General features: G+C 35.1%; 1 protein-coding gene across 1 annotated transcript in view; it reads left to right on the top strand.

Moving 5' to 3' along the window:
* The window catches only part of LOC140149248 (26S proteasome non-ATPase regulatory subunit 6-like), a 41,501-nt gene extending 28,401 nt beyond the window's left edge, over positions 1-13,100 (top strand). The window contains exons 7-8 of the mRNA XM_072171485.1: positions 4,721-4,826; positions 10,344-13,100. Coding sequence (XP_072027586.1) covers positions 4,721-4,826; positions 10,344-10,412 — 175 coding nt within the window. The 3' untranslated portion in view covers positions 10,413-13,100. The remainder of the gene's footprint in view (positions 1-4,720; positions 4,827-10,343) is intronic.
* Positions 13,101-13,528: the final 428 nt, after the last annotated feature.

Raw genomic sequence — 13,528 nt, 5'->3', positions numbered from 1 at the left:
TAGTATATTAAATCCTGCCAAAACTTGCCCCAGATAGCACAGACTTGCCCCTACAAACTACTTGATTGAAATTCATCTCTTCTGTCCGGACGGCCAGTCAGCTATCCCAGCCGTCAGATCCTACCCGTGCAATCATCGGTCAACAAGTACCTTTCCTTCTGGCAATTTACTCAACAAAATGGAATTGGGACATTTATTTAAAACTTCTTTTTTATTTGCTACTAGCTTGACTTTGTAATAACTCTTAGCTCAAAAATTCTATACATGTTGTGCTAGAACAAAATTGTTTTCCGCTCTTCATTCTGATATTAGAGTTATGTTTCAATTTATACAATCTTGATGGTGAAAGAAATTGAAAAGGAACATGGTAGTTAAACATGAGGCTTTGTAAGGGGGTAGAATGGCATAGAGCTGGCCGGTCGGCCGCGGGCAATTGATTTTCACTTGTTGTTGTTGGTTTTCATATAAACCACTGACTGTTGTTGTATTTAGCTATGGGGCTAGTGTATTTTGGAGTGTTACTGAATATCATATGAAAGGACTTACACAGGAGGTCCTTTTCAATTGTCCGGTGTGATTTAGAGGAGGGTGGAAAAGTGTGACAAATTTATACATGCCTGGTATGATACTCAAGTTGATATAGCTAACGGCCAGTAGTATACAGTTATGATTTGTTAAGTAAGCAAAACAATGACAACTTAATGTGTCCATACATTTTTGTTATAATTTACTACATTGGCTTCATTTTAACTCCAAAAGAAGTCTTGGCGTCTGGTAACATAAGTGTTTAGAGTTGTTTAATGGTGGTTTACATTTCATATGATGAATGTTTCTTCACATTTTTGTCACAATTCAATACATTACCTTCCTTTTATCCACAAGTAAGTTATGTGTAAAAGTGTTTAAGGCAGCTGTGTACTCTCAGACATGCATGTAGTAAAAGTGCCATAACTTTGGCAAGAAAAGTATACATTTTTATAAAGGCAATACATCAATGAAACTTAATATAAATACAGATTTGGTTTAAAAACAACAATTATGAAGAAAATCACAAAAAAGTGAGTTTTTGGCAATTTTTTGTTCGGTAAATAATAACAAAAAAAACACTCTTACCAAAAATTTTTATTTTGTTTTTTTCTTAATCTTGAGACACCATTCCAAAAACGTTTTTTTTTTAGTTTTTTGATATTGGCCTTATTTTTTGAGATATTGACCATATAAGGCATCAAAATGAACTTTTTAAAATTTCAAACGCCTATTTGCACAAAATGATGCCTAAAATCGGAAATGACAAAAATATTAAAAAATGAGAAAACCGTTTCTTAAGTCGGGCATGATTTTTATGATGCGCATAATTGCTTACCTATAGATACTGTATTTATTGAGTTATTGTACCTAAATCGTCATTTTACCGAGAAAATGAACATTGAAATAAAGGCCGTTGAAGTTTAAAGTGGTCACATTTTGCACTTTGATCAAGCTCACAGGAGAATGCGGCAGTTCTCGTTTTCTACCTTACATTACGTGAACATCAGGTAAATCCACAGCCCTTCAGAAGTTTGGGCGAAATCTATTCATATCTTGATGTTTAAATCGGGGAAAGAACTTGAAAAAATCACATTTTATCAGCTAAATCGGAGCCATTTGACCGCTAGGTTTTTATGAAATCATGCTATTATGGCGCTTCCATAAGATCCACATACAGATAAGCGCTATGTATTTAAGCGTATCTGTGCGTTAACATTATTATGCGGCGTCTACAAAAAAGTTGCGATGCGTTGTACTAAACCCTGGTGGTACAACAAAGTTTCCTTTTAAATTTGGAACGAGGTGAAATAGTGAAATAAAATCCATAAAATAGAGCAGTTGGAGTTAACAAATCTGGATTTTTGGTATTTATATGTAAATACATTTCAAAAAAGCTCAATTTTGTTAGAGTTAAAGTTGGTGAAAAGTGGTTTATTAAGATAAGAGTTATGTTTCTGTGTTTAGTTACTGAATGGAAGTTTCAAATTGATGTGATTTGGCTCTTAACATTTTTTACAGTTCGACTGAATTTCCTTCATTTTTAATACAAAATGGATGACAAAAGTATTCTGGCAAGATTGATTAAATCCTGGTTTGTAACTTATGTAAAAATATTATTATGTAACTTGCAATCCAAATTTTTCAAGGACAAAATTGAAGTTGTACTAAACTTTCACAAAGGTTTTATTTGGATCAGAATAGTTATTGATTAAGTGTGTATCTTTGTGATGGTTTTTTTCTTCCAAATGCAGGATGTTGGAGTCCATGGGTCCATGATATTATAATGTCTCCAAATCTAAACATACTACAACAACCAAGTAGAAAGATGATTTACATGTTACATCAATATGTAAACTTGTGGAAGGAAGTTAGTCTTGCACCTGTAATATTAAATTGATACATGTAGTGGGCCAGCAAACACTCCAACCAAATGAATATTGTTATCTATCTGGGTATCAATATTACAAGTTGAACACTTTGTGATGAATATTCAGAGTGTATAATAAATCTGTGTACACAATTTAACGAATAGCACTTGGCTTTTTATTCATTCCAATTTGATTTCTGATCTGCTATTTGACTCTCCCAATCTATTATGATGTGGCATTAAGCATCAATTGCATATGAATATGTTTATTTTTGAAGTTAAGTGTCAAAACAGTTATAAAACCTATGCATACACTGCTTTTAAAAAATTAAATAATTCTCTGCTTCCCACAAAGGCATAACGTCTCAATGCTGACTGTAGTGCAAGTTGTTATGATTTGCTTGCATCATAACTACAAGTCAATTGATTTATATGAAATATTAGTCATGAAGTTGACCCATTAAATTATTACACGATCTTGCTTTTATACCTGTCCCTGAATAGTTCATACAAAGAAAAATGGAGGCAAACGGTGTAATGAGAATGTACCAACTGCATGGTGAATATGGAACTTTTGAATTGATGTCCAGCAAAAAGGCTTCAAATTTGTGTGAAAATTGTTAAAGATAATATTCAGCAAATGAAAATCTCACATTTTCAAAACTTTCTATAAAGTCAGGTCTACATCAAAAATTGATGGAGATTAGTACAAATGAGCTTAGTTTTGGTCCAGTGTATCAAAAAATAGCCTTTGTCAATCAAAAGGACAAAAACATCCTACATATATTCATGTACTGTAGAATTCATGTGCAAAGTGTGCATTCAAAGTGACCTAACGATGACAAGTGGTTAAGTGAGCTAGGCACAAATCTACTGTTTAATAATGTCTAATGTGTTAGCTAGCTAGCTAGCTATCATTGTGTCTTCATAGATGCTAAGTAACTTTGAGTATCTGCAAACAGTCAGACGTATCATGCATGAATTTCTCTTATTGTATCCAAAATTTATTACTTTGAATTGCCTGTTTGTCTTATGAATTTTAATGTCTTCACAAGACACTTATCTTTGCAGCCACATGGCAGAACATTGAACCAGACGACCCCCTCAAAAGTCATTGAGCCATGCGAGCAAAAATGCTGTGTGTCGTATTCTTGGCAGGTCAAGCACGGCACCCGTGTTTGATTTGTGCAGGGTGAAGACAACGGCTGCCGTCAATTTACACGATAGTTATTGGATAATTGGTGTAAGCTAAGCACCATTATGATAGCTATCAGTGACAAATCAGTGCATATTCAGGCCCTTGCTAATGTTATTCTTTCATCTGTTCCTGCTAGTACTTGCTAGTGTTTTTCTTACACTGTGTCAAGATTCACTCACTTGATGTTTTTGTTCGCTGCAGTAACTGTTTTCATCTTTCACGATAACAGCACATGGCACCCGCGCATCATTTTTTTACGCTTTTTTGTTTGTCTTTTACCTGCCCCGACGGATGATGAGTAAATTGTAGCGGTTTGTTATGGCCTTCTCATTGGGATACTAGAGCAACATAAGTTGGCAAATGTGCGTAGCGAGTGTAAACACTGGCCTGCCGACTAGGTGTAGATATGACTCTCGCTGTAACCGACGCTCAACAAATGTTGGGTTAAGTAAAGCCAAGTATCCTGCAAGCTAACAAGCACCTTGTTTTGACTAGCTGTTACTTTGAACTAAAGAGCTTCTTGGTCACAAAAAGTATTATTCTTACAAAGAAACAATTTTTGTGCCATTTTGAAACAACAGACAGAGCTTTTGCAAACAACTCAAGTATAAGGGAAAAAACGTTTCACAAGAAAGTCAGTCCAACTCTCCTGGTATCACTTTTTTGTTGATATGGGCCTTTTTGTTCAGACAAAAGGTCAAATTTGACGATTGCATTAAGCCAAAATGACAAGAAATCATGTACGTTTTGTGGTTTTTGATAGTTTGCATACAGGTTTTTTGTCAAGGTATCGATAAAGATCTGTATTGAATCAGCATTTGTATAGGCCCACTTTGATATATTGCTTGTAATTTGTGGATAGAGATGGAGCATCACAATCATTATCCTGATAGGTAATTTCCCAGTGGGGTTACTGCTTCCCAAGCCAGCCAGCGTTAGGGGGATGCTTGCATGTATATATTCCGTGTGCATCCAATGTACGACGGATCAACCTATTAGCATCAATAACACCTTTGTTGTAAATCACCTAGCATATGATAATGTACATACACAGGAGTAAAAGAGTGAAATAACTTTGAATAAGTGGAGAACTCACTGGGGAATATATCTTCTTTTTTCTGTTCCAGAGAGCTGTCGCGCTTCATAGCAGCAGGCCGATTACATTGTAAGATTGACAAGGTGGGAGGTATTGTGGAAACTAATCGTCCAGACAGCAAGAACTACCAATACCAGGTAAATTTCAACATTATGTTATACAACCTTGGTTAAAAAATAATTCAACAAAAAAAAAGCTTCATAAGTTAATATTAATGTGAAGAACAGATCCATTTTCTACAGCAAGGGGAAAACTTGCAGAAGTTATTGCCTAGATGCTTCAAAATAGCAAAAACTAGAAGAGTGAATTAAAGGGAAAGGTTTCAAGAAAGTTGTATATTCCAGTTTTGATAATATTTATCAATGTTTTTATGACTCCACCATGAGGTGAATGTATAGGCGGATTGACTTCCGTTAGTTTATGATAGTTAGGCCATGGTCAGATACTCTATTTTTGAGGGTCTAATTTGTATATTTGTTATGATAATGAGCTAATTTGCATATTTTGCACTTAAATTAGCCCTTTGTCTGTCCAGATACTGTATCTCTTGGAATGGATAGACGGATTGACTTCAGATATTCTAGGATAGGTATGCCACAATTAGAAACTCCAGCTTCTTTTTTGAGGTCTAATTTGCATATTTGTCATTATGATAATGAGCTAATTTGCACATTTTCAATTCATTATTTAACAAAAATTCCAATATTTTTTCCAAAAATATTTTCTTTCAAATGTTTTCTCAGTATTTTAATTTTTCATTAATTTTTTAAAACAAGACACATCAAGATGGAAGCATTGTGGCCGACGCTGAGAACTGCAAAATTTCAAATGATATGCCAAATAAGGGCTTCTAATACTGTATATTAGCCAGTGAGTTCTGTAGGCTTGTAGCACTTCAATACAAACTGTACAAAATATGATACTAATGCTGTTACCCCATAAAAGTCTCATTTCTAGTGTTAAAGTAGCTTCATATTTCAACAAGTGCATGTTATATTCCTTCAACAAGAAATGTAATACACTGCATATTAGCTGTTTTTGTTGGATTTCTATCCAAAAGTAATTTTTACCAATTAATGTCTACAGTCAATCAAATTATTTCATCATTTGAATATTAATGCAAATATTTTTATGTAATTATTGAAGTCTTATTTCTTGAAATGCTTGGAACAGTTGCAGGCTGTAAGCATACGGTTTGCTAACTCTTAGAGCCAGAGTCTCGAAAGAGAGAAAAATGTGATTCAAAAATTGATAAAAATAACAGTGAATGAATGGAGAGCCCCTTATAGAATCTGCGCACATGTTGAGTATCAAGCAACCAAGATAATAGAGAAAAGCAAATTCATAAAATGCCCTGTAGCTATAGAAACCATTTCCTCAAACTCATGTGCCATTTTGCCAGGAATAGGCAAAAAAGGTCAGTAAATGATATGCGTGATTTAATCCAAGTGGGACCCGCAGATCATACACACTTGCATTCATAGATATGATTGTAGCATTCACAATAAAACTACCAAAATGATCAGCTTGGAGGGAATATTTTTGCCAGAGAATTATAGCCCACGGCTATTATACCTTTTGACAAAATGCAATTGAATGGCAACATGGGACTGTACATTAGTAGCATATAGAAAGCAAAGTTTGGTTTGCAATTCATGATGAGGATGCATAAAATTGAGATCATTTGTGAACAGTACAAGCCTGTTCTCCTTTCATGAATTTGGGGAGCTGAAGTGCACTGGTGTGCGTGGTGTATTTGGGGTTAACAATAATTCAACACTTTGCAGCAACTTTGGTAATGGCCAAATTGAACAGGCTGAGCATTGACAATGGAACAAGAATTATCACTCACGTTTCCGATGTCTCTTTTTCTTCTGTCTTATTTTTTTTGAAAAAATGAGTTGATTGTTGCAACACATTAGATGCTATCTTGAGGGCTTTCCTTTGTTTGTATATCACACATTGTCAATTAGACAAAAGGAGTAACTAATGGTCGAGGTGACAAGTACCAAACACCAAAACAAGTTCAAACTTGCCCTTATACGACCACTGGTCCTCGCAAACTTTTTCCCCGCCAATGCAAGTTGGTCAAAACAAGATTAATGTCTGTCTGACTACATGATAAATAATGTGCACTGCCTTTACTGGCCTGTTTTCATGCTAGCGAGAGAAGATGGAATTGAGCAAATTAGCGCTGTTAACCTTAAAATAGAAGTCAGTGACTTTTAATTACCACTTCTGAGTGAGTTAGTTATTTTGATGTGCTCCACTATGAACCTCAACCATATCAAGTCTTTGATGACATCCCTGCAGATGTCTCGGAGTAAATTAACATCCACATAGTGACATGATGTTTTCTTTTCCCATGTTGGTTTTCAAACTCAATGTGTTTTTATTAAAAAACACCACCATGGGGTAGCAAAGTGCGCCGATTGACAAATGTAGCAATCAACCATCCAAATGAACTTCGCCGATGATATGAGTCCACCGAGAGTTTGCCAGCGCTAAATGGTTTTTGACCCGTTGGCAAATAAAATCACGGAGACTCAATCAAGGGGTATTTTTTGGAAGATAATCGGATGTGATACATTTTGTACAGTTCTTATTTACTGTTATGTCAGACGTGGGTAATGGTATGCAAACGAAACCATATGATATGACAGGAGTATCAAATGGAATGATTTGCTAGAAATTGTTGGGTTTTTTTTGTTGATATTTTTGTGCATGCATTTGTAATAACATCCAAAGGAGGCCACGCCTGAATTTTCATTACATAGACATACTTGCAACGAAGGGTGGTCTTCATTTGTCTTTAAACATGAAAGGAATTATAAACAATGTAATATGTAAGAATTACATTAATCCTGAAAGCCCTCAAATATTTATCAGGTTTGGTAATCATAGATGATTAAACATTTTACATTGGCAAAACCATACTTGTCATTGGTGATTTGTTGTTTACCCATTGACTTCTCAAAGCTGGTTGTTGTTTCAAATTATAACGCCGAAGATACGTACTGCTTTTGTTTGAAGTGATGCAATATTTGAAGGGTGCATATCAGGATAAATACAAAGCAAAATTAATTGAAGGATGTTAAATATTCGTAATAAATCTGGATACTAATATTTCTTGTTCACCTTATGTCAGATGTGACACAAATTAGACAAAATCACAAATATGCCTGTATGGATGTAAAGAATAATAGAAACTTTTTCTGTATGCTACTCATAATGTCTGGTTCATTCCTTGTCACATCTGGTCAGATTTCTAGTAGCTTATAGCTATTTACCATGCTCTTCACAAGTAACTTTGTAAAGTGGTCATCCAGCTGTGATATGACACAACATGACCGGCCAGAATGATATTGACCATCAGCCTCCCCAGACTAGCAGTACATGCTGTCCCAAATCACCATCAGTACGCAAATCAAGGCACTTCACAGTGCGTAGAAGTATTAGGAAAAGACTTTACTAAATCCTGCCAATTAACCTCAACCAAAACTCATTGAGCCAAACCAAAATTTGCCAGAGGATAAAAATAATTTTGCCGTTAGCTGGAGTTAGACAACAGCCAAGGTTAAGTCAAGCTAATTATTGTTAGTGATTCCATGTTGGTTTATATACATCGGTTGGGCCCTTTGCAATGCGTGCAGATTAACCTCTATGTGCTATAATAGTCACAATGTCAATAAAATGTTGTCCCTTTCAGGTTTGCCAAAAATAGCTTGTCTGTAAAAAACAAATAGACTTAAATCAGAGACAATATTTTGAAAAAAACGTCAACATGCCTATCTTACTATTGATTAGGTTCAGTAATGAATTTTAATGTGATTGCATAGTTATATTAAACAATTTCAAATTGTGCAGTGCAGAGCTAACCATACCCCCAGTTGATATTATTGTCTCGTGCCTTGAGGCATAGGAATCAATGGACTGGGGGTATGATTAAACAAAAAGAAAACGGGAATTTTTCGCTGCTAGCGTTATTGCCACTTGACAAGGATTTCCACTTTTGGAAGCACTTAATTACTCTGTTGTTTTTCATTGTGACAATAATTAGCAGTTAATACTCCAGAGTGAGATCAGTGCAGGCTAACAGATTATTGAATGGCTAAGGTTGTTCAGGAGCGTCAAGTGGGGGGAAGGAGACGGAGAAGAAAATGAAATTGTAGCATGTGGTGTGCAGTCTGTAATGTTGATGGGCAGTCACAAGGGTCATGCAAGGTCATACGTTGTTTGGTTTGTATTGTAACAATGATAGGAGTGCCCAATGTAGTGGAATGAATGAATAGCAATGTAGCAACTTGTTTAAGTTTAGTTTGATGGTGCTCGAGAAGTTGATTCTGTTAATATGCTTTGTTAGAAGAACAATGGGGTTGTGTGCTGGGTGGAGCCAGAAGTTTTATGCCATTGAAGTGTTACTTGTAATCTGATTAAATCACTATGTAGTATGTAAACTGGATCACATTTTCAAGTCCTGAACCATCATCAAAATGATCGCCACATAATGTCGACTGCATACTATTATTTTGAAAGGTGCCCGATCCCAGTTGCCAGAGAGTTATGTAACCATTTTTGTGGCAAATAGAAAGAGGAAGTCAAATTGTACAATTATTAACGTGGATTATCTAGGAGATGAATGTAGTAAAAAGACATTTAGTACATGTATGTGAAAATATGGCAATGGTTTCTGAAAATCTTATATTTATGGTGATTATGAAGATACTATATTTTCAAATAACATTTGAACCAAAAACAGAACAAAACATAAGAAAGATGGACATTTAAGCAAGTATACTAGAGATGTGGGGTTGATGGCCATTTAAGCAAGTATGCTAGAGATGTGGGGGTTTTGGTGTAATTATGCTTCACTATGTGATTGTATGACATCACATCAGATTCCCAAAACTCCCACATCTCTAGCATACTTGCTTAAATGGCCATCAACCCCACATCTCTAGTATACTTGCTTAAATGTCCATCTTTCTTATGTTTTGTTCTGTTTTTGGTTCAAATTCATTGGCATCAGATTTTATTTTTTAGTAGATCAGTAGTTCGAAATCACCAGACCACTTTGGGAACTTTTGACATGAAACCATAGCTGAAAAAGATGATAACAATATAACTGGCAAACAGTCTCAACTGAACTTTCCTATCATACGATATAAAGAAACTTTCTTGTTATAAAATTGTATGACAATTGAGCAAAACTCCTCAACTCAAATATATTATATGCATTGATGGCGAAGAAAACAAGTCTTTTGTGTTAGAGGATGATAGTTTTCATTGTTTAACTTGCCATCTAAGATTGAGATGTCATGTAGTTTTATTGGGCTGTTTAAACTCTTATATATTACATATCCATCCTGTCTCCATTTAGAGCATCTCCTTCAGATATCTACATATTTTGAAAGTTTTCTATTTGATATTAAAAGTGATACATTTGGATTGCTTTGTCAATACTGTATGCGGTTGTGATTAGTATAAAGCACACAGATTTTATTTGTTGATGTGAAATGAATAGTGAGTACCAAGGCACCATAGATTTGCTTGTGTTGTTGCATAATTCAACAAGTCGCACTTTGATTATGGAAATATGACTCAAGTGTTTTCTGATCTTGTCTTTTTCTCTGTTTATATTTCTTTCTTTACAGGCAACCATCAAGCAAGGCGATATACTGCTCAACAGGGTACAGAAGCTTAGCAGCGTCATCAACATTTAACAGTATTCAAAAAAGTATTGAAAAATAACTACATGTGTGGGTGGTTCAATAGGGGTGGGGATGAATACAATAACATATAGTTGAGAAGGCAGGTTAATACATTCATTACACACGCAATCAAAATCACCAATTAAATCAATGATTATTCAACAAGTGTCCATATCCACCATACAAGTAGACAATTGTTTTGTATAACCAGTTCATTTATAGAGCTCAGGCACAGATCCAATTGGGCTGATCCAAGAGAGCAAAAGCAGATATCATTAGGACAAAAATGTAAAAAAATAGCTGTCAGTGTTGTCATTATCATTGTGCCAAAAAGGCTCATTCAATATAATTTGTTCACCTGTTCTGTTTCATCACAATTATGTGTGTGAATGTTTTGCATATGGCCGTGTGTTTTGAACTCGCCACCCTTAGCGTTACATCACAAATATTATGAATTTTTACACCAATCAAGTTTCAAATTAGAATATCTACACAACTATCAACCCTAAACTAGCAAAAGTATACATTTTTGAAAAGCTGAAGGCATAAGCAATTCAAATATACACATTTCAACTCATTGTACAGGGTGACCTTGAAGTTATACAGGGTGGAATAAACAAATTCCAAATAAAAAATGGGTCACTTAATGCATTGCTTATTACTAACTTGCAGTTATAAACTGAAAGTAAACAACATTGATTTGGTTAGAGGTTAGGGGGATCCTACTGACTGGGGAAGAAAAAAATCACAGCTGTTTGGTAATCTCAGAATACAGGGTGTCCCAAAATATGTTCAAAATTTTTTACAATTCAACATATTTTGAACTGAAACATTTTACCCCTAACCCATACAGAAAAAGTAAGTCCATATTTAGATTCCTCATCAAATTTCCTCTCAGAAAATGTATACTTTGACTATGATAGGGTAAGTAATTAAATATTTACAGCAACTTTTAGATTTTGAAGACATCCGCATTGCTTACTACAGTGTTTAATATGAAAACGGGTAGTTTTGTACGTAAAAGTTTGTATTTTATAGACTAAACCAATCCTAAAGAGTTCAAAATGAATAAAAACAATTAGCATAATTAATAACCTTTCACAAGAGCTCTTAACCATGCCTGTAGCCCATATGGATGCAAAGATATGATCAGTTGATTCAACATGCACACACAAAATCTATATTTCTCATAGACTTTGTACATACCGCCACCGCCACAACCGCCACCGCCACAACAACCACCTCGGCCATTCTGAACTCAAAAAATTACAACTCCACTATCTTAGCTGATAAACAATTCTCCTTTGGAGGTCTGTTTGGTCACTCATTTAGCTACAAAATGACACCAAACACACTACAATACCTTTTGTTTAAGCAGAGATAAAACAATTTGAACGAGTCTCGATTTGGAAAAGCGTAACAAAACCACCATTTTTGGGTGGCGAGTTCAAAACACGTGGCCATACAGGGTTTCTATGCTGCACTCTTTCATGCTTACGGTATAAAGTGAACTGATTACCTTACAGCTAAAAACTAAAGCTTTCAGTGGCAAAATTGGTTAATTTACTCACAGTGTATTTGGTTCATCCAACCAACATATGCCAGTAGCTTTTTATACATGAGTGTAGAGATACAGGTACAGGGGCGTAGCAAGAACATTGAGGGTCATGGACAAGGAGCAGTGCGAGCCCTTTTAACGTCTCCTTTATTAGCCCTATCGCTTTTGCTTGGGGCACCTGAAGCCTCAGGACCCCTGGACTTTATCCACCCTATCAACCTGCTTGCTACGCCCCTGAAGAGGTAACTGGCGTGCAACATATTCAATATCAAAATTTCAAGTTTGACCTTGCTATTATGCATTTATATTACAAGGCCTATTACATGCAGGTCATTTTGCCTAGTGACGCCATCAGTGCAGTGTCTTAACACACTAGCATGTATATGAGAAACACTTGCAATTTGAAGGCGTGTACTGATCAAAATAGTGTTGTTTATATTGCCTCCATTCTGGTTCTTGAAAGAAATGAAAAACTTAATAAATTTGATTAAATACATGGTTTGTATGAAATGCATTATTCAGTCCCTGTCCTTGTATATTACATTTGTTCACAGTATATTGTGGCAAAAGAAAGTTTGTAAGAGTTATTTAAATGTATTTGATTATCCATTTTGCATATAATATGCAAAGCTTTAAGCTAACATAAACTATATGGTAAAATTATATCCTAGATGAGGTTAGTGAAATGATTTCATTAAACCCTTTTGCCATAAAGGTTTGAATTCTTGATAAATACTTCAAAGTTTTTTCAAGTTCTTTTTGTACCAGCACCGTAGGTGAACTAATATACATTTGCATACTTTAAATATGTTTGTCGAATTGAATTACTTGTTTTTGCTAAATATGAGAGAGCATAACTAATATTGATACAAGTACACGATTGACATTACCGACTTTTGACACATAATTTGAAAGCAATATTCTTCTGTGCTCTCTCTCACTCTTATGTACAAGCAAATTGCTATCTATGTGATGTCACAATACCAAGTAGTCTTTTTAAAGGACGAGGTTGTCATAAAACAGTTGGTATATGTAAATGAATGGCGTAGTACCTATAGTGGATAATAGTAACACTTTGACAGCTTGTCATAAGATGTTTAGTTTTTTGTCAATAAAACGTCAAGTTATTCAGTGACAATTGGCATTCTCTGTTTGTCAGTGTTTATATGTCTGTGTGTGTGCATTTGTTGAATTTGCAATCATTTTCAATCAAATTCAAGTGGAGAGTGAGATAAAAAGCAAGCTACTCACCTTTTGATACATGTGAAGATCTTTTGAATATACTTGTATTCAAATGCCACTTGCATATTTCATAGTTTTATTCCTGGTATTTGCAATTTACACCTACGATTTAAATCAATAAATGCTTGGGACAAAGAATGATATTAATTAAAATAATTTCACTTGCGAGTCCATCTGTCGTTTTACGAGATGACCTGCCCCGGTGGGTAAAAACAAAATAATGGGTGGTTTCTTATGGGGCGGAGACTTTGTCAATGACTCCCATGGATACAAAAGAAGCTGAGGGTCTGCGAGAGAGAGAAAAAAAAGCTGCTATTTAGCTGCTATC

This window comes from Amphiura filiformis, chromosome 3 (assembly GCF_039555335.1).
Source record: "Amphiura filiformis chromosome 3, Afil_fr2py, whole genome shotgun sequence".
NCBI lineage: Eukaryota > Metazoa > Echinodermata > Ophiuroidea > Amphilepidida > Amphiuridae > Amphiura > Amphiura filiformis.
Note: the sequence above shows the minus strand (reverse complement) of the source record. Positions and strands in the feature narration are given on the sequence as shown.